The sequence below is a fragment of the Paralichthys olivaceus genome, chromosome 13 (assembly GCF_024713975.1).
Source record: "Paralichthys olivaceus isolate ysfri-2021 chromosome 13, ASM2471397v2, whole genome shotgun sequence".
Taxonomy (NCBI): Eukaryota; Metazoa; Chordata; class Actinopteri; order Pleuronectiformes; family Paralichthyidae; genus Paralichthys; species Paralichthys olivaceus.
In genome coordinates this window covers 11,175,614-11,194,383 of record NC_091105.1, presented here as the reverse complement: position 1 = coordinate 11,194,383, position 18,770 = coordinate 11,175,614, and the positions used below count along the sequence as shown (strand labels likewise).

Here is an 18,770-nt window from a genome sequence, read left to right as displayed (position 1 = left end):
AATTTTCTTTTACTTTGTTTTTCACATTGTGTGACATTTAAAGCTACAGTGTGTAAAATTTAGTGATATCTAGTGTTGAAATTGCATGTTGCAGCTGAACACCCCTCACCTCACCCTCCCCTTCCAAAAGTGAAAAAGAAACTGGTAGTTTCAGTTGTCATAAAAACTCAAAAGGTGTTTAGTTTGTTCAGTCTGGACTAATGTAAAAAACATGGCGGCCTCCGTAGAGAGGGTCCCCTCTATTTAAATATAAAGTATTTAAATATAAAGGGCCTTTTCTGGGGTAAAGAAAACTGCAATTCATACAATTTAGATGAAACTAACTAGTTAAAACATCATGAGGATTATTCTACATTGAATATCTGCCAATAGTTCCCTTTCACCTAAATCTTACACACTGGACCTTTAATCATAACAATGAGTGTGTGAAAGATGGTAATACTTAATTGACTCTTGATTCTCTCACAAAAACGTCCAGAATTTAAAAGTCATGCAAATATAAATATGATATTTCATCATCAAGTTTCCTACACAATAATTCACTGATGCCTTTAAGCTGCAAGTTGCTCTTTGTTGTTCTCGGTCTCTTGTCTCTGTTTGTTTCAGACAGTGTGACAGGGTTGATATTTATCATCTCGGCTTGGCTGCAGTCAGAAAATCCTTCTTCATATTTATCATGTCAGTAGAAGACTCTGCAGCACTGTCTCAGAGCAGGAACTTCAACCACTAGAGGTCAGTAAAGACACGTTCTGCTTTTCTAATGGTCTGTTCGTCCCAGACTTCACATGAGCATCTTCTCTCACACCTCGCTAACGCTTGTTTTCTGTGTACAGTCGTGTTTACCAACTGTAAATGCTTCGTGTTTGCTTTACTGAAACCACTCCAAACCCAACATGTGAGTATATATCCGCGAACTAAAGGGAAGGCAGCAATTAATGCTGTAATTTCTGGTTAAACTGGGCTAACTTGGTTCAGCTAACATTAGCTAAAAGTGGCTATAATGTGAGCTATCTTTATAATAACAGTGTTTCAACCATAGACTGTATATAAGTTTCAACTGACTGTGTGAAAGTGAGTACATTTACTTACAAGTACTTCTCTTCTTCAGTACAGGTACTAGTTCTTTGTTAACTCGTTACAGGTTCCTTTGCTACATAACATTTCATAACTTTCTCAGCTTTTAGCTCATGTTTATCTGATAGATTCAGTTCAAAGTTCATTTTCTGTTAATTTTTCTGTTTAAAGTTTCCAAAGTATGATATATTATTAGTCCCACACAGTTTCCATTTAAATTCATATGGCAATAATAGTGATCCACTGACAACACAAACCAGAGTTGTTGTGCATTATTGGTACTTTTACTTAATTCAGACCTTGAATACAGGGCTTTTACTTTCAATGGAGTATATTGGCCGTATGCTACATCTGATTATACTGGTGTAAATTGTTTATATACTACACCTGAATCTCCAGGTCCCCTCAGATAATGAAGCTTGGTGAGATTCACCGTTTACCTGTCTGTAAATAAATGATTGGATTACTTACAATAAACATTACATTCACAGTACACATCAAAATAACGAAAAACACCATGAACAGTCATTTGAGATGTGATTATCAGCTGACATGCCATGGATCCAGCCCACAACTAAAAGTGATCATGAAGAAATGTGGCCGCTGTGGTTTAATAGAACACTGAGGCGTAGTTCTGAGTCTGTTAAAAACACTGTGAGGGAAGGCCTTCAGAGTACAGGGCTGTTTTAAGCTTGTTCCTGGTTTGGACAGTCGATAACTGGACCATTAATTATTATAATTTTACTGGTCCTTTGCAGACTAAACTGTTCATGGCAACACTTGAAGGTTTGAGAGGAGGAGGAGAACGAGTTTTCGATCGGCCAGGCATAAATGGAGATGAAGAGGAGGAAGACTCAGCCGCAGTAAGTTCAGGCGGGTACCAGCAGGGTAGTAGATAGTAGCAGGAGTCAGATGCACACTCTCACATGTTTTACACATCTCCAGGTTTTACTCAGTGTTTTGGCGCAGCACGGACACGTGGGCCTCTGCTTCTATAACAGTGAGAACTCTTCTTTACACTATATGATAGACACGCCTGACAACCATGAGCTCCAACTGCTGGCCTCAGGTAAACACACCTGTCGTTGACACAATAATATTCTTCCTTTCTCATATAGGTTCATGTTTTTTTTATGCACTGCATTGTCTAAATATCAAAGACTTATAGACTGACACTTGGGTTCGTCAAAGCTATGTGTCTCAACTTATTTCTCTTTTTTAGTTATCCAGGAGGTTAGTCCCCATGTAATCATTACCAGCGCAAAGCAGGAACGCTGCATGACCCGCTTCCTTCAACAACTCGGTGAGCTCTGGGACATGATTAGCATAGAGAAGGGGAGACAGAAAAATGACACAGAGATTTTTGTTTTGATATGACGTAAGACAAGTTGTTTCTGGGTCAAGGCAATTAAATGAGATACTTGACACTGCAGCCAGCCAGTGGTTGTATAACTATTATACGCTGATATGAGAAATATTTTTCTGAGCACACTTTAGTAACAATTTTATCATGTGAAACCACAACTTTGACAATTACCTTTTATTTAAAGTTCAACCATTTTCCTCTCTTTTATAATCAAGGTTCAAACCCAGACTACAAACCAGAGGTGGTTACTTATCCATATGTTGATTTTGGTAAAGAGATTCTCACCCATAATAACCAATATTCTCATCATTTTTAGGCATTTTCCCCACAAAATGTGCATGATGTTCCACAATGTATGACATAATTTGACGTTGCAGGTCTGGAGGTTAGTAAGCAGAGGCTGCTCTCTGCCCATCTACCTTTCCTTCCACCTTCCATTTCAGAGAGAGACAAAATGTCCTACCTCTCCTCCTGTATCTCCTTTGACTCTCCTCTGATGGTAAGCCAGCTGTTTACATATCATCCTCTCCATCAATCTATCAAACTGCAGGAGCTGGCTGCAAACCGTCCATCAAATTCTTGTGCCCTACAGTTAATTTTTGTTAGTGTGTGTTTGTGTAGTTGAGGACAGTGGGCGCTTTGCTAAAATGTCTGGACAGGAGGAGAGTGGGAGTGGAACTGGAAGACAGCAGTGTTAGAGTTCCTATCCTGCAGTTCAACGCCTACTCACTGTAAGACACTCATAAATGTAGCTATGCACACACACACACATGCAGAGGACTGTGATTACACATTTTTCATAATGAGAACACTGAAGATTTTTTTTTTCAATGAAATCTAATCTCTATTTTTATTACACAGACGTTTGCATTGATTAAACATTTTGCTTTGAAAACATGCATTATTCTTCATCCCGATGTAGGAAGGGTGTGGTGTATATTGATCGAGACACGTACAGGTAAGCATGCACAGGTCACAAATCTGTAATCGAGAATTTATTATAAATATTTTAATTGTGAAGAAGTATCTCTCTTGAATCTGTGTCCTTTTAAATCTGACAGGAATCTCTTAAGTCTTTATTGAATTAGTTGCTTGTAATTAATATACAGTGAGACCCAACATCAGTAGATTTTACATTTGACTTTTTTACATTTCTTATATTTTATATTTCTTCTGCAGTCTTTATTTTGTATATTGTTTTACCTTGAATTGTATTTTATGAAGTATTTTGAGTATTATTAAATGTTGTGGTTTGGCACCTTGTGTACACTAAATATAAATCGCATCAGATTGTATGAAATACCTTGTTTCAGGTTTGTTATAACCTGAAGCAGGCGAGCACATGGACTAAGAGAAGTGGATGAATGAGAGATCACCATTGAATTTCTATTGTTTAAGTGTACTGCAGATCTTCAAGTCGGAACTCCACCCATCAGTGTACAAGCTGCATTCAGGCGAAAAAGAAGGACTCAGTCTTTATGGTATGCGTTTGCATATCAATGTTTAATTTATTCTCTTGCTACTGTTACCATGTGACGGCTAACAACTACTGTTTATTATTGTTTATTATAGGTATACTAAACCGCTGTAGGTGTAAGTTTGGATCCAGACTACTCCGGTGAGAAACACCTCATTCCAGTCAAAGTCAACTAGGGTACTCATATTTCATCATAGGTTAAATGTAGTGAATAAACGGGAAATTCAATGTGCTCTATCTCATCAAACTAAATTACCAAATATAAATAACTGTCTGCATGGCTGAAATGATATATACTGTATGACAAAAACTCCAATTAATTGTGTTTGTTTCTACGACTCCCAATAATATATTGACGTTTATTAAGTAGTTCAATTTACATCATAAATCTAGCAAGATTTTTAGTTATATGAACCATTATTGTGATTATTTTATGGTGATTTTATTTTCATGCTACAATCACTGTAGGAATGTAGATTCATCTAAATCTTCCGTTTTTCTTTACACAATCATATTTGAGTATGCACAACAAAGTCAGAGATGGGAATATTTGAAGGTTGTGAGTTTGTACTATTTTCTTTTTGCCGTAAGTGTGAATGTCCTTTCTTTTGTCAGCCAGTGGTTTCTGAGGCCAACACGGGACCTGGCTGTTTTACACAGAAGACAGGAAGTGATACATTTCTTCACCTCACCACAGAACTCAGACGTGCAGAGCACCCTGCAGTCTTCGCTGCGCAACATCAGAAACATACCAGTAACAGCTCTGAGCAAATTACCTCCATTTCTTTACATGTGTGACTATTTAGCACTTAACCTAATGCGTCACCACCTGTACATTAACACCATGTGTCTTTGTGTGTGTGTGGGTGTGTGTGTGTGTGTGTGTGTGTGTGTGTGTGTGTGTGTGTGTGTGTGCGTGTGTGTGTGAGTCAGACTCTTCTGCGCAGGATGTCGCTCTCTCACACCAAAGTGACTGACTGGCAAGGTCTCTACAAGGTTGGAGCTGCAGTCTGAACATGCACACTATTTCCATGTGACAGGTTCTATTGAATGTGGACTTACTGTTGTTTGTGTGTGATTGTCAGACGGTGTACAGTGCAGTGTGTATCAGGGACACTGTGCGGCACCTGCCTCAATCCATTCAACTCTTTCATGAAATCAGTGAAGGGTTCTCCGATGACCTCCACCACATCTCCTCCGTCATCAGCCGAGTTGTGAGTTTAGGATTAATTACATCTCAATTACAGTGGAAACCAAATCAACCACTATGAGTGGTTGATTACTAAAACCAGATTTCGTAGCTTCTGTATGATAGTCCCACACACACAGACACACCCACCAACACCGCCTCTTTGTTCCATATAAAATGTTGATCACAATATAAAAACACTGTGAAGTGTTAATAAGTTTGAGTCCATCTCTGAATTGGGACATGCAGGTGGATTTCGAAGCCAGCCTTGCAGAGAACCGCTTCACCATCAAACCAAATGTGGACCCAGCTATAGATGAGAGTAAGTACAGTGAAGTGTTTAGTTTAGTTTGTGGGCCTGTGTGACTTTAACGTGAACTTCTAATTACACTATCTCCCTCTGTCAGAGAAGAGGAGGATGATGGGATTGTCTGATTTCCTGACAGATGTCGCCAGAAGAGAGTTGGAGCATCTGGACGCTTGCATCCCGTCCTGTTGCGTCATCTACATCCCTCTGGTCTAATCCTCATATCTGCACAGCTACTGGCTGATATATATCTGCTCAACAATTGTTTTCTGCCTTTTGTCTGCATGTTAGTTGCAGGATGGATTCATACTGTCAGATATGAGGAAAACTGTTTACCTGGGGCTCTATGTGTTGTTTATTAGTGCTCATATAACAAAGTTATCTGTTTTTACAGATTGGATTCCTGCTCTCTGTTCCTCGCCTGCCCGGTATGGTTGAGAGGGAGGATTTTGAGATAGAGGGGCTTGATTTCATGGTGTGCTTTTGATTTGGTCTTATTTGTGTTTTTCAAACTGACAAGATTACTCATGTTTTTATCATCTGCATTATCAGTGTTTATACCGTGTGTGTGTGTGACCTAGTTTCTCTCAGAGGACCGTCTGCACTACCGCAGCCAGAGAACCAAGGAGTTAGACCACCTCCTGGGAGACCTGCACTGTGACATCAGAGGTCTTTGACTTTCTCACTAACAGAAAATAAAATATCCCCTTTCAGTTTAACACCAATCACTTCATACTACCCACGGTATGTTTAAGCCTCCATGCGAGCAACAACCAGTGGCCGGAGGCATTATGTTTTAGGCCTCTTTAGGAACTTCTTTCAAGTTGACACACATGTACATAGACTGAAACTGCAGTGGTTGGTGTAGATATATAAAAGACTTCTAGATGGTCAACTTCCTCTTTCTCAGACATGGAGACGGCAGTTATGACACAACTGCAAAACACAATCCTGGAGAGGAGCAGCTCCCTCTACAAGGTTGGTGTGATTCACTGTCCACTTGAAGTGTTTCAAACAGGACTCTGACAAAATGACTGTTGGCGTGAAAGTAATGTTGTTAATGTGCGTAAGCAGATTTTGTTATGATTGACTGTGTTTGCTTCAGTTGGGATAGGTTGTCCATTTTGATGAAAAATGAAAAAGACCTCAAACCCATTACAAGGTCTTTTCTAAGTGTTATGATATTTGCCTCATGATTGATGTGTGGATATTTCTTGATGCAGCCTTTATTATCATTGAGGGCAGATGATAAAGTATTGGGTTTTTAGATATTTTAGCTGTGGTAAAAATGTCCTCGCTATTGGGCAGATTGTGGTTTATACTTTCATTTAAAAGTTTTATTACAATACAGATTTATGGGGTTTTGAACTTATTACGCTAAACTGATTCTTTACCCAGAATCTGTCTATTGAGAATGAAGCACTCACACTCACCACCCTCATACTGGTTAGTCTCTGCAGTAACACAATCTGCTTCTCTGTTGTGCATTTGCTCAGCATGTTTGTATAATCTCACCACAGTGTGATTGAATATATATTTATTACTCATGCTCACCTGTCACTGTTTGTCTCTGGTCGGAAGATCTCTATACAACATTCAATGTGCTTAATGTGTTGTGGTGTGTAGGTCCTGGATCTCGCTGCAGAGCTCGACTGTCTGATGGCTATGAGCAGCGCCTCCCAGGAGTACGGCTATACCTCACCCAAGCTTACCAGCCACAGGAGCATAACAATCGTACAGGGCAGGTATAGGCACTTACACATGAGAGTTATTACAACACAGAAATACAAACTCAATGTACATTAAATATATTGCTCTCTTCAATCACTTTCCAGACATCCACTGTTGGAGCTGTGCTCTCCTGTGTTTGTGGCCAACTCCTTCCAGAGCTCAGAGTTGCAGGGCAGAGTCAAGATCATCACGGGACCCAACTCATCTGGCAAGAGCATCTACCTCAAACAGGTAGGACAGTCAGAAAGAGTCTGTAAACAGTTTATCATCTCAGTAACAAGGATGATAATAAACGGCTTCTCATGCTCTAGTGTTTGTGTTGCTTCACTGCAGAATCAGTGGAACTGTTTACATCTTGTTGCTTTGTCATTGATTTTGGAGCAAAAGTAATGAACAAAAGAACAGTGACTATAAAAATTAATTTACAGAAAAAAATGCATAATTACATAGAAATCACTTTCATTATCTGTTTCTGCAGCACCAGTTGCACATAAGATACCAGTTACCTTAGCATGCTGATAGATAATGACACCAACTGTCATAATGTACAAAATATGTATTTCACACTTCCAGGCGGTTTAACTTTAGCTTGACAAAGACCAGTTTGTCTTCAGGTCTAGAACCTCAGTTAAAATACATGTTGTTTGGAGCCTAGTAACTTGTTTTTCTCTGATTTGACTGTGGCAGGTGGGTCTGATTGTGTTCATGGCTCTGATTGGTTCAGACGTGCCGGCGAAGGAGGCAGAGATCGGTCTGGTGGATGGAATCTTCACCCGCATGCAGAGCAGAGAGTCTGTGTCTGTAGGCCTCAGCACCTTCATGATTGACCTCAACCAGGTATCGAAGACACACACTCACAAACACTCACACATTGTTAAGCACACTTCTATGTACACAAAATTCTGTCTACAATGTGTGTGTGTGACCTTCCAGCAATACAGTCCCCTACTCCCACTGTCCACCTGTCGAGAAATTTTTAATGAAGCAACCAGTGTCTATAACAACACACAAACACACACACACACACACACACACACAGTGTAGTCTACTATAACTCTTTGTGTCTTTATTTTCCAGATGGCCCAGGCTCTTAACTGCAGTACTGGCAACTCATTAGTTCTCATCGATGAATTTGGAAAAGGAACTAACACAGTAAGAACAAACTTGTTCCAGCACTGTGAATTAGAAACACATGTATTCACATAACAAGGACACACAGTGTCATTAATGTGAGGCACCTGAAAACAATCCCAGACAATATTATCCTATTTAGAGCTACATCATGAACAGACCCTCTGGTCAGTTCACCATGTGCCACTTAGCAGCCACAAAACTGCTGCAGCTGTTCAGACCTGCGATCATAGAAGTGTTGATGTGCGCCATCTACAGGCAAGGGGAGTAACACTTTACTTCCATTGCCTCTGTTTGGTATTTGTTAGCAGTGTCTAAATCTATATTGTTCATGGATGTAAAGTATTTGTCAAGAAGTAAAACATATTCCGTGAACAGCTGTCGACAAATAAATTAATTAACACAGCTGCTTATAAATCAATTCTGAGATGTTATAGGTAATTTACCATATGTGTGTACTTGAATATACTTAAAGTATACTTATATATGTTGAATAATAACTACTGTTCAGTTTTAGCAGGAAAGTAAGGATTACATTTTGGATGTTGTGAAAGCACCATGTAAAAGCTATTTTAAATGGCTGCTGTTTGTGTGTTGGTTTTATGATTAATAATATACTTAAATTTGGTAATTCGAACATATTTGCTGCTAAATACTAGTCAGTGTACACTCTGAGTGTCATTATGTTCTTTGTCCTCCATCACTGTCTGACAGTTCACTCTGGAGAGGGACAGCCAAAGTCCAAACCAATTGTATTTGGTTTGGACTGGGAGGCAGAGGCCAAACAAAAACAATACAATAAAATTGCCAGTTTAGGTTTAATAATTTCTGTCTTGGGTCGAGGTTCATGGATGAAAATGACAAGAAGTCACAACAGTGTGATTGTTATTTTTACTTTATATCGATGTAGGAGATGAGAAACAGTGTGATAATCACACAGACAGACACAGTTAGAAACCACCAGGTGACCAGTGGAACATTAAAGTGCTAAACAGCCAGATATTTGCCTCAGGAGATGTTACACTCATGAGTCGAAATGAACAACAATGTTTCCAACAACACGCTGAACAAAGGGCTCAAATAAGACAACTCCACAAAGCAAACTGAGTCCAAGAGAAAGGGGAACATCTGGTGTGTGTTTCTCTTCATCCACAGACCAACACACAGGACAGTCCTGTTCATTTGTTTATCTGTGGCAACAACTCAATGTCATTCTATAAAGGGCTTGAGTAAAGAGCTTAACCTGAATTAAGACTGAAGACTTGGACCCACAGCAGCTTCCTCCTTGTTCAGAAAAGGTGTCATGTTTCCCTCCAGGTGGACGGACTGTCGCTGCTGGCTGCATCAATGTCTCACTGGCTGAGAAAAGCTCCAGTGGATGTTCCTCACGTCCTGTTGGCTACTAACTTCCACAGTTTGCTGCAGCTGGGCCTTCTACCCTCCTCTGCCCTGCTGTCTCTCCTGGTACTGACAGACACATCAGCCGAGCTCACACAATAAGCAGCAGTGTTTCTATGAGATATTCAGCAAAACCTCCAAACAACCATCATCTACTGATATAAACATGTCTTCATTTCAGATCATTTGCATCAGTAGAGGTGTAATATTTACAAGTGTCTCATTTTGGTGTGTATGTGGTTGTGTATCTTGTGTTTGTGTGTATGCGTGTGTGTGTTAGACTCTAGAGACAGCAGTGGACGGGGATGAGTTGGTGTTTCTGTACCAGTTGAAAGAAGGGATCTGTCACTCCAGCTATGCTGCCAACATCGCCACTCTGGCAGGCCTGCCAGTTAACCTTGTTCAAAGAGGAGTGGAGGTAAATTACACACACGCACACACAAACACAAGATACACAACCACATACAGTGGTACACAGAATTATGCTCTGATAGGCTGACTGTTGGTGGGTTTGTTTTTCTTCAGGTGTCTGAGCTTTACAGAACAGGACGACCCATCAAACGCATTGACAAAGTTTCATCAGATGAGCAGGCAAACAGGTTTGTTAAACTTTAACTGCACAAAAAGACAAATCCAAACCCACACTAGAAAGCAGTGTGTGCGCTTGTCTGAAGCATGTGTGTGTTACAGACAGGTTCCATGTGTGTGCTACTGACAGGTGCAGGTCTGTGGTGGAGAGGTTTCTGAACCTGAACCTGGAGGACAAAGAGTTGGATCTGCAGAGCTTCATGAAGGAAGAGCTCCTGCCCTCTGCTGGAGAGCTGCTGAACCACAGCTGAACTCTCTTCAGGTCTCAGTGCGGTCAGTCGGTGTTGGGAGCAGGCTTTAAGTGATGTTCTACCTGGATACATTTATCTACTTACACTGTACATTAACTGTGGCACCAACAGTTTATAGCTGGCGTGCGTTACAAAAACCCAGCAAGATTTCCTTTTGTGTTTTGTTCCATGTAAATACTGTTTCAGAATAATAAATGTGACACAAAACAGATTTACTCTATTTTAATACATTTTATGCCATAATAAGTCATGTTTGATAATTCAGTGCTCTACCAGACGGTCCAAAAGAATCTCTAAAAGCTGGTGAATTTTCAGTCCAATTTAGTCCAGTCTTCTTTTTTGTATCTATATTTGTGTAAATGTAGATTGCTTATTGTGATCACGTTGAGGCTCCAGTGATGTCCCAGGTCGTTAAAAAAGCCACAGTGACGTACAGAAGAGCACAGAGAGGAAGGTTGTGAGCCGAGTTACAGAGCGGTGTGTCGCAGCAGTGTTTGGTCATGACGAAGACGGTTTGGTTAGGGAAGAGCTCCACCGTGGTCTCCACATCGCACTCCTCTGCCTTCACACAACCCAGAGTCTTAACATCCAGAGCATCCCCTATGGAGATAAGAAGTGTTTGTCAAAATCTATGCATTCATCCTGACTACCTTGACACACTTTCTAATGCTCAGATATTAATTGATACAAATTCTTGCCCACCACACCTGCCTTCCCTCGGCCTGTGAAGCAGCGCTCGCCAAGGCTGCAGTTGGTTTTGGTGGTGAAGCAGACGTCCCAGAAGCCCAGGTCACAACGAAAACACTCCAGATTCTCTTCCTCTTCTGTGAATGAATCCATGAGCTGCTCTACTTGCTCGTTCTCTTCACCTGATCCCAAAGAACAACACAGAAAACAAATCAGAGAAAAACCTCTGCCAAGGCCCAACGGTCCCTTTAAATTCTCATTCTCTCTATACTCGTAGATTTCAGTCCTCTTAATATGCCTGATTTATTTAATCAAGATTCATTCATTATTCCTTGTCAAAAAAATGCCCTCACACTCTCGTTATGTTGAAGAAAGTTGAAACAAATTCCTGGATGTGCCCCTTCATGGAAATCCTTTCTGATTTGTATCTGTGAGTATTGTAAGCATTATTTAACCCATTTCAACCTTCTGCAAAGGAGACCTGTTGCATAGAAAGCAGGATAAAACCACAACAGATAAAACAATATCAAACATGAGAATTTAAAAGACATGCTGAAATAAGAATTCCAGATAATATATAGTCATTAATACTGGATGTCAGGTCAAAGGATAAAATGCTTTGGATTATTCAGGTTTCCAAGCATTCATGTAATATCGTGTTGGACACATTTATAATTCAGGGGCTGCTGAATGTGGGAAGTGTCGTGCTGTTGGAGGGCACCGAGCCAAAGTGATGAGCCGCATTCTGCCGAGCGTTCCATCATCTTGGAAATATTTTGTTTATTCTGCAGCAGTCTGGAATGTGTTTCTTTGACTGGCCGACTTGTGTTATTTAGAGAGGGCTCCAAGTCTTAGGGCAGCATCGTGTTTTCATTTAACCAGGCAGATACTGGAGTTAATAGAAAACGTTGGCAGAGACGCTCAGCGGAGGAGGAGGAGGGTCGTGTCTCTCTGCACTGTACCGCGCTGCTCCTCAAAATGCAAGTGGCAATTTTTAGCACATTTGAACACATCTGTATAATATTCACTAACTACGCAGGCGGCGTATTTCAAAACTAGCATTCAAGCACTTACTCCCTGTTTGTCAGAGCACATCCTGTTGCCATGTGGCCGGCTTCAGTGCTGCGATCATCTGCTGCTGGGAAGAGGACTAATCTTACCAACCAGGGCCGTAAGATGTTTTTCAGTGAGACTCACAATCCTTATCCCCTCTCATCTTGTTAGCTCGTGCTAGCTCAGGTGAACAAAAAGACGAGTGGAGTGAGGCTTATTGAGAAAGAGGAACACACTCTGCACTGTTCATTATTTTCACCTCGTGGTCTAAATCTGGGCACAGCCGCTGTTAATTAGGTGCATGTTGTCAAAAGCAATTGAATTAATTTCATAGGATGTTACATTAGTATGTAGGGCTGTTGCTTTGTGTTACATAATCTGTCTCATTTGGCTCAATGAGGACAGACTAAACCACAGCATCTAAAATTACCATGAAAGATCTCTTTCAAAACACTTTCCACAGAAACTTTATAACATTAATGAAGGGAACGTTTTTTATAGAGCCGCAAATGATTCATTTATTCATTTGAGTGGAAAAAATGCTGAATATGTGATGGTCACAGCTTCTCAAATGTGAGGATTTTTTTCTGCTTTTTCTTATTTTACTTTAACTTGAATATGTTTGGGTCATTTTGTTGAACAGCACTTGATATTAAAAGACAACGCCTTTGAGCCAGATACAAAAGTTTCAATAATGACTCCGATTAATTAAGAAAGTTATCTATAAATTGCTGAATTCATTCAAATTAGTTGCAGATCAAACTTGTTCCAGGAGTGTAAGTAGACTGCAGTGGATTTATTTAGTACCTAATCAACCGAGAATAAGTGAATGATATAACCTCCTCAGCAACTCATCTTATATAGAAATGTTAAAAAGTAACAGAATATGACGATGGCCCTGCTGATATTTCACAAATCCAGCAGCGTATTAATTTGGTATGAAGTTACAGATACACTTTATCCCTAATTAATCATTTAACTGTTAATTAAATCTATGCATGATGGCCCATGTGTAGTGTTCTTGCTGTCATGTTCTAAAACTACAAGGAGGATTTCATGGGTTTCTGATTTTAATTTACATCCTTAAATGTACATAATTCATCATTTTGAGAAACCAGCAAAAAACTGTTGCTCAACAAGAACTCATGAAGCAGAGGTTAATAAAGTGTTTTAGTAGTTGTTGTTGTAGAAATGATATTTATAATAACTAGATATACTATCTGCATGTGCTATCTACAGTTCACTTAATCTATAGCCCTGATACTACGTCCTCTTACCTTGGGTCGGAGCGAGCGCTATGATGGCAAGTACGTAGAATATTCGATTTCTCATTTTGAGCATGATGCGTCCTCCAGTGAATGCACCACGAGGACTGTGGAGGAGACCGGAAGCATGGACTGAAATTGGATTAGTCAGGAATACACCTGCTATTCGCCCTGCGCCGATCACACTACTGAGAGGCTGCTAACGATCAAAGTGAATAACTGCAAAGTAGCAGGGAAATAGAAGCACTTTAGCACAGCACAGAAGAGATGCAGGAAGGATTTGATGTCTCTTTAAATGTCACAGAACGACATTTGGTTTTTAAGCTCATAACAGAAAGTCCCTCTCATTCTAAAAACTACTGAATGTCAGATGTGGACAAAGGTGGTGGTGGAAAGCATATCTCCATCCATCCATCTGGTCATGTGGACGTCTTAACCCAATCCTTGTTTCTGCTGTAACAGGTCAAAAAAAGCTGTTTTTTTCAAAGCAGCGTTTTCAGGCTGGTTGATCCTCAGTCTCTTATCTTTTTATACAAAGAAAATGTTGATGATCGCTTCTCTGCCTCTTAAGCAACAGAGAAATTGCATGTTTTCTGAGTCAGCGCAGGGTTAAGCAGCTTACAGCCTACTGTCCGTCTGCTCAGATATGTATCAATGCACACATACACCACACACACACACACACACACACATAGCTTGTTCTCTCACAGGAGGGGATTCGATTCAGTCATATTCTCAATGCTGCATAAGACGTGTGTTGCTGAATTATGTAACGTTGCTGTGCAGGAGAAGATCCTTAAAGATTTCTTGAACTCTGCTGCTGCAGTGATGTGTGCAGGTTTGTGAAGATACTGAAATTCATGGTCTGAGATTTCACATCTAAACGTAATCTGATCATCTAATGACTGGTAACTAAAGCATGGATACTAAGACACAGTTGATTGCCTCAGTTATTTCTAATAACTTATAAATCTGTTTATTTTTATCGGTTTTATTCATTTTAACTTTGGCTGCAGGACTCTTCTTTTCAAGGGCTCAGATTTTATTGAATGTTTCTCACACTCTACAATGTATTTTTAGTGTATGTGGATTTTCTTCTCCATGTCCGGGTCAGCTCATCAAGACAAGTTCCATTCAACTTTGTTGATATTATGGCAATAAAGGATTTTTATTTGGATCTGCACCAAATTGCACACACTCATGAAAATCACTCCCCAGAGCATCGTCAAGATCCATGGATTATTTCACAAGCGTTGAAGAAAGGGAAAAGTAACTCTTGGATCCGCCCCTGATCCGGATCCACAGTTACTCCTCCTTCGCCAGGTTTCATGGTAATCCGTCTGGTAATTGCATTATCTTGCTTAGAAACAAACAACAACCACTAAACCAACAGATGGGTTGAAACATAACAAAGGAGGATGCTAGGGTGCCATTTCATTTCTGTTATATTGGAGAATGTAGTTTTAAAACTTGCTGCATACTTTTCATCGATCCACACTAAAATGAATAAAATAATCAAATGTGGTGAGGTGGTGAGGTCTTTCACCACAGTGGTCACAGCTTCTACCACCGTGGACCTCTATCATATCAGCCGTCAACACAAACTGCAGCCTCACACATGAGAGTGTCATTGAGATAAAACAGTTTCAAAACAAACTGGACATTAGAACATGACTGTAGGCTGTGACAGTAAGGACAGTTATCCAGGAACTGATCTGCAATCCAGGATCTCTTGTCATCAGTGGCGGATCTAAGGGTGGGACCAGGGGGCACTGACCCAGACTGAAATCTGATTAGCCCCCTGTAGTACCCCTGTCCTGTCAGTAGTCTTTTTTTTTTAATAACCTTGTCACTTACCAACAATAAATGTGATGATTTACATAATTGAACAACAGCAATTTTCAAATATATTCAGCGATGTGTGCTTTTTTGTCAAAGCTACAGAGCGAACAGTAACAAGGAATGACTTCAGTATGCACCTTAATGAATCAGGACTTATGTGTGTGGATATCGGACGCATAACACGTATAATTGGTCCCTTTATGGCCCCTAAATTTGAAAAAATCCTAGATCCGCCACTGCTTCATGATGTCACACTGAGGACTGGAGTGTAAGCGAGTGAGGAGGGAGCTGCTCCCCCCCGAGCGATGAGAGCGAAGGACTCTGCTTGCAGCTTGTTGCAGGATTCACACACGTCTCTCCAAATCATTCCTGCCACTGAAATATACATGTTCACTGCACCTACACAAAACCCTCCACTGAGTGTGTGTGTGTGTGAGAGCGGGGGGATGTTTTTAGTGAGCAAAATGTGTGGCTGCAAATGACTGTACACTTCAGTCTCGGTCGTCATCTGGATGGCAGGATCCCAGCATGGGCCCGAACAACAAGGAAATACTCTGCAGTCCTGAAGCACCTATAAAAACCTTCACACTGATCCCTGGTGTAATTAGAGGCTGCAGGAGAAAATGCTGGTGATAATTAAAATCCTGAAACCCTAACCCCTGCGTGCCCCTCCGACTGTTCAACACGCTCATTTGGCTTAATTTTCCCTGATAACATTTATCTCTCTGCATTGTTTTTGTGCCCTATTTTCTCTATTTTTGCAGCAGGAGGATTTGAATAAAGCGTAGGAAAGAGATGATGATGAAGAGAGAGAGAGGAGATGAAAGGTCGGGATGGTGGGAGAGAGGACAGCTTTTCTCAGTTGCGCCGCGTCAGGAATAACTCATCCCAGCCTCACCAGATTTTGCTCTTTTCTTTTCTCTCCAAACTCTTGAAGATTTCGCCACACTCGAGAAAACTGAGCAGCTGAGCAGTGAGAATTACAACAAAACGTTGAATTACAGTAAAACAAAAAACAAGAAGTGGAGTCCGCACTTGCATGTGTACAAAGCATCAGCTGGTATTTATAGAGTGGCTGTAGGTGTGGAGTGAGAGGAGTGTGGCCTCTGTGTGTGTGTGTGTGTGTGTGTGTGTGTGTGTGTGCTTCTCTTGTTTATACCAAGACCCAATTTCCTCAGATAAAGAGCAGATTACAGTATGTGTGAGATTAGATAAAGACTCTTTTAAGGCCTAATCTGGCTCATCCTCTTCAGTGAACCTCTTAAGAAAAGAAATGTAGATGCTTTACCTCAGCAGGGATGTTTGTGTGTGCGTGTGTTTGAGAGAGGGAAAGCCAAGAGTTGAGTGTGGCACCCAAATAACTTTTCAGCAAACCTCCTTGCGTCCAAATATGGTCAGAAAAGCAGTGGCTTTCAGGATTTTTGGGCACGGGTGCAATCAAAGACGTACAAGATGCCGAGTTGACATCAAACAGCGTAGCTCCAATCTTTTAAATGCGAGTGAGTCAGGGAATGATGTGGGGTAAAAAAAAGAAAAACCTTCCCAGATAGTGACTCAGAGCCTCAGCGCCCCTCGAAGGGACAAAAACATACAAGAACACGCTTGATGAGTTCATTGAGGAATGCATAGTCTTGTCTTTTCTGCGTCTGCACATGAAAACTTTAGAATGTGTCTCATCATGCATGTTTCATGAGACAGTAGAAGCTGAACCAGAGGTGGGGGGGGTTCAGTGTTGATGCGGCAGAGGAGTGTCTGTCCGTATGTTGAAGTGGATCTCACTGGAGTTGCAGGAGTCCGAGCAGACGGAGGAATGGGACACGGACAGGCAGGGGGACGATGGGTGAGGAGCTGGTTCCTGGTGGTGCAAGACTCGGGCCAGCAGGGTTGACCCTCCCTCCTCCTCCTCCCCTGCCTGTCTGTCCATCTTGTCTTTACTTCCACCTCCTGCACCTGGAGATGTCGTGCAACTGCTGACGTTGTGTCTGTTCGTGCGAGGCAGAGCAGGAGGAAGAGGAGGCCCCCAGCTCTGGTTTGATAGTGGGAGTGTGTGGGCTGGAACAGCCCAGGATCCCTGCTCTTCGTCTTTACACTCCCACTGCTCCGGGCAGCCGAAGCTGGGCTGCTCCTGCGAGTCCTCCCAGCCGTACCCTCCCTTCAGGTCCTCGAGGTCGTCAGACGTCTCGTATTTGAGGATTTCCCGGTCCCGGTTCTCGTACAGCAGCGTGGCAGCACAGATGAAGATGAACAGGCCCACTCCCATGACCACAGGCCCTGTCAGTTTCATCCTCTCTGCGTGGGTGCTGCCGCGGCCTCCCACGGGCTTCGGTGCCGCGGACACGTAGCCCGCCACTGCCACGCTCATGCCCACCAGGACCACCACTATGCCCAGGAGAAGCCACACGCCGGGGGCGGAGCGCAGGGGCAGCTTGGTCTGGAGGGCCTTGCCTGTCATCAGGTGCCTGTGGCATGCTGGGAGGCAGACAGGTGAGGAGTGGGAGGAGGCGGGGCTGCAGACTGGACTGGCTGCTGTCATCCTCTGGCTTCACTCTGAAGAAGAGAAGAAGAAGAGTACAGGGGGTGTTACAGAGATGACTCTGCTTTGCACACAACAGGAAATAGCTGCTTTAATAAGACATGTGGCTGAGTTAATGAGATGCCAGCCCCCTCTGCCTCTGCAGCCCCCTCCTCTGTTATCTCCTCCTCTGAACTGTTCCTGAACCTCTCATGTCTCCATCATGGGAATCAAACACGACAGGACCGCTTTCACGACCCTGTCCTTTCACTTCACTGTCTCACTGCAGTCATTTAAAGGGGAACAAATAAATGGAGTCCCGTTACTACAATCACTGCCCCAACTCCACTCACTGTTTAATCCCCTCCTCTGAGACCCCGGCTGATCCAACAGTCATATTTCACATGCGCTTTTACGCATGAATGTTTAATGCGGCTCCTCTTTAAATTCATGGCTTGATTCACTGCAGATCAGTGTCATGTTATCTGAACGCGGCCAGTGAGCGATCACATCGGGTACTTGCCTTGTTGTGGACGTGAATCCGAAGCAGAAACTGGATCCTCGGCATCATCGAGATAAACCAGGCTGAGTTGCGTTTTTCCTCCCACTCCACCGTGTGCGTCTTTTTCTTCTTCTTCTTCTTCTCCAGCACTTTGATTCTTACATCCACACTTCTTCTCTCACCTCATTCCTCCTCCGATGAAGACGCTTCTCCTCTTCCTCGTCTTTTCGGTGCGGCTCCTGCTGAAGTGAAGCTTTTATAGCAAATAACAGTCTCAGGAAAAAGTGGTGCAAAGCTGCTCTGCCTCTGTTTCCTCACTGCCTGAGCGCCTGTGCAGCCCCCTGTGTGTGTGTGTGTGTGTGTGTGTGTGTGTGTGTGTGTGTGTGTGTGTGTGTGT

The 18,770-nt window shown here is 42.0% G+C and overlaps 3 protein-coding genes across 7 annotated transcripts; 1 reads left to right on the top strand and 2 right to left on the bottom strand.

Annotated features, from left to right (window-relative positions):
• The first annotated feature begins 742 nt into the window (after positions 1 to 742).
• msh5 (mutS homolog 5) lies at positions 743 to 10,723 on the top strand. Of its 5 annotated transcripts, none has more exons than XM_069537131.1 (26): positions 743 to 895; positions 1,833 to 1,937; positions 2,020 to 2,143; positions 2,297 to 2,377; positions 2,656 to 2,709; positions 2,818 to 2,939; positions 3,062 to 3,171; positions 3,363 to 3,398; positions 3,839 to 3,921; positions 4,013 to 4,058; positions 4,533 to 4,671; positions 4,851 to 4,913; positions 5,003 to 5,131; positions 5,356 to 5,428; positions 5,553 to 5,623; positions 5,808 to 5,888; positions 5,995 to 6,082; positions 6,324 to 6,391; positions 7,040 to 7,158; positions 7,249 to 7,375; positions 7,832 to 7,981; positions 8,222 to 8,296; positions 9,593 to 9,739; positions 9,954 to 10,091; positions 10,199 to 10,272; positions 10,392 to 10,723. In XM_069537131.1, exons 1-26 carry the CDS (start codon positions 761 to 763, stop codon positions 10,510 to 10,512), a joined length of 2,559 nt encoding a protein of 852 aa, XP_069393232.1. In that variant the 5' UTR covers positions 743 to 760; the 3' UTR covers positions 10,513 to 10,723. The 5 variants fall into 5 exon arrangements, with proteins under 5 accessions (XP_069393232.1, XP_019948332.2, XP_069393234.1 ...); XM_020092773.2 differs by having other exon boundaries at positions 5,514 to 5,623; XM_069537133.1 differs by having other exon boundaries at positions 5,514 to 5,623; positions 10,364 to 10,723.
• LOC138413505 (protein Bouncer-like) lies at positions 10,720 to 13,704 on the bottom strand. The gene is made up of 3 exons (XM_069537144.1): positions 13,530 to 13,704; positions 11,220 to 11,381; positions 10,720 to 11,112 (listed from the first exon to the last, which is right to left on the bottom strand). The coding sequence occupies exons 1-3, from the start codon at positions 13,591 to 13,593 to the stop codon at positions 10,892 to 10,894; spliced, it is 447 nt and encodes a 148-aa protein (XP_069393245.1). The 5' UTR covers positions 13,594 to 13,704; the 3' UTR covers positions 10,720 to 10,891.
• A 3,230-nt stretch (positions 13,705 to 16,934) lies between these two features.
• On the bottom strand, positions 16,935 to 18,535 carry LOC109633170 (transmembrane protein 200B-like). Its single transcript, XM_020092810.2, has 2 exons — positions 18,395 to 18,535; positions 16,935 to 17,906 (listed from the first exon to the last, which is right to left on the bottom strand). The coding sequence occupies exon 2, from the start codon at positions 17,890 to 17,892 to the stop codon at positions 17,086 to 17,088; it is 807 nt and encodes a 268-aa protein (XP_019948369.2). The 5' UTR covers positions 17,893 to 17,906; positions 18,395 to 18,535; the 3' UTR covers positions 16,935 to 17,085.
• Between the last annotated feature and the right edge of the window lie 235 nt (positions 18,536 to 18,770).

Bases quoted from the DNA above. Each gene is read 5' to 3' on its own strand.
- msh5 (XM_020092773.2), top strand. From the start codon at position 761: ATGGTCTGTTCGTCCCAGACTTCACATGAGCATCTTCTCTCACACCTC. The intron at 2,710-2,817 runs GTAAAGAGATTC...TTGACGTTGCAG, and splicing joins TTATCCATATGTTGATTTTG to GTCTGGAGGTTAGTAAGCAG. The intron at 10,273-10,391 runs GTTTGTTAAACT...TGCTACTGACAG, and splicing joins TCAGATGAGCAGGCAAACAG to GTGCAGGTCTGTGGTGGAGA.
- LOC138413505 (XM_069537144.1), bottom strand. From the start codon at position 13,593: ATGCTCAAAATGAGAAATCGAATATTCTACGTACTTGCCATCATAGCG. The intron at 11,382-13,529 runs GTAAGAGGACGT...CTTTGGGATCAG, and splicing joins AGCGCTCGCTCCGACCCAAG to GTGAAGAGAACGAGCAAGTA. The intron at 11,113-11,219 runs GTGTGGTGGGCA...TTATCTCCATAG, and splicing joins CACAGGCCGAGGGAAGGCAG to GGGATGCTCTGGATGTTAAG.
- LOC109633170 (XM_020092810.2), bottom strand. From the start codon at position 17,892: ATGACAGCAGCCAGTCCAGTCTGCAGCCCCGCCTCCTCCCACTCCTCA.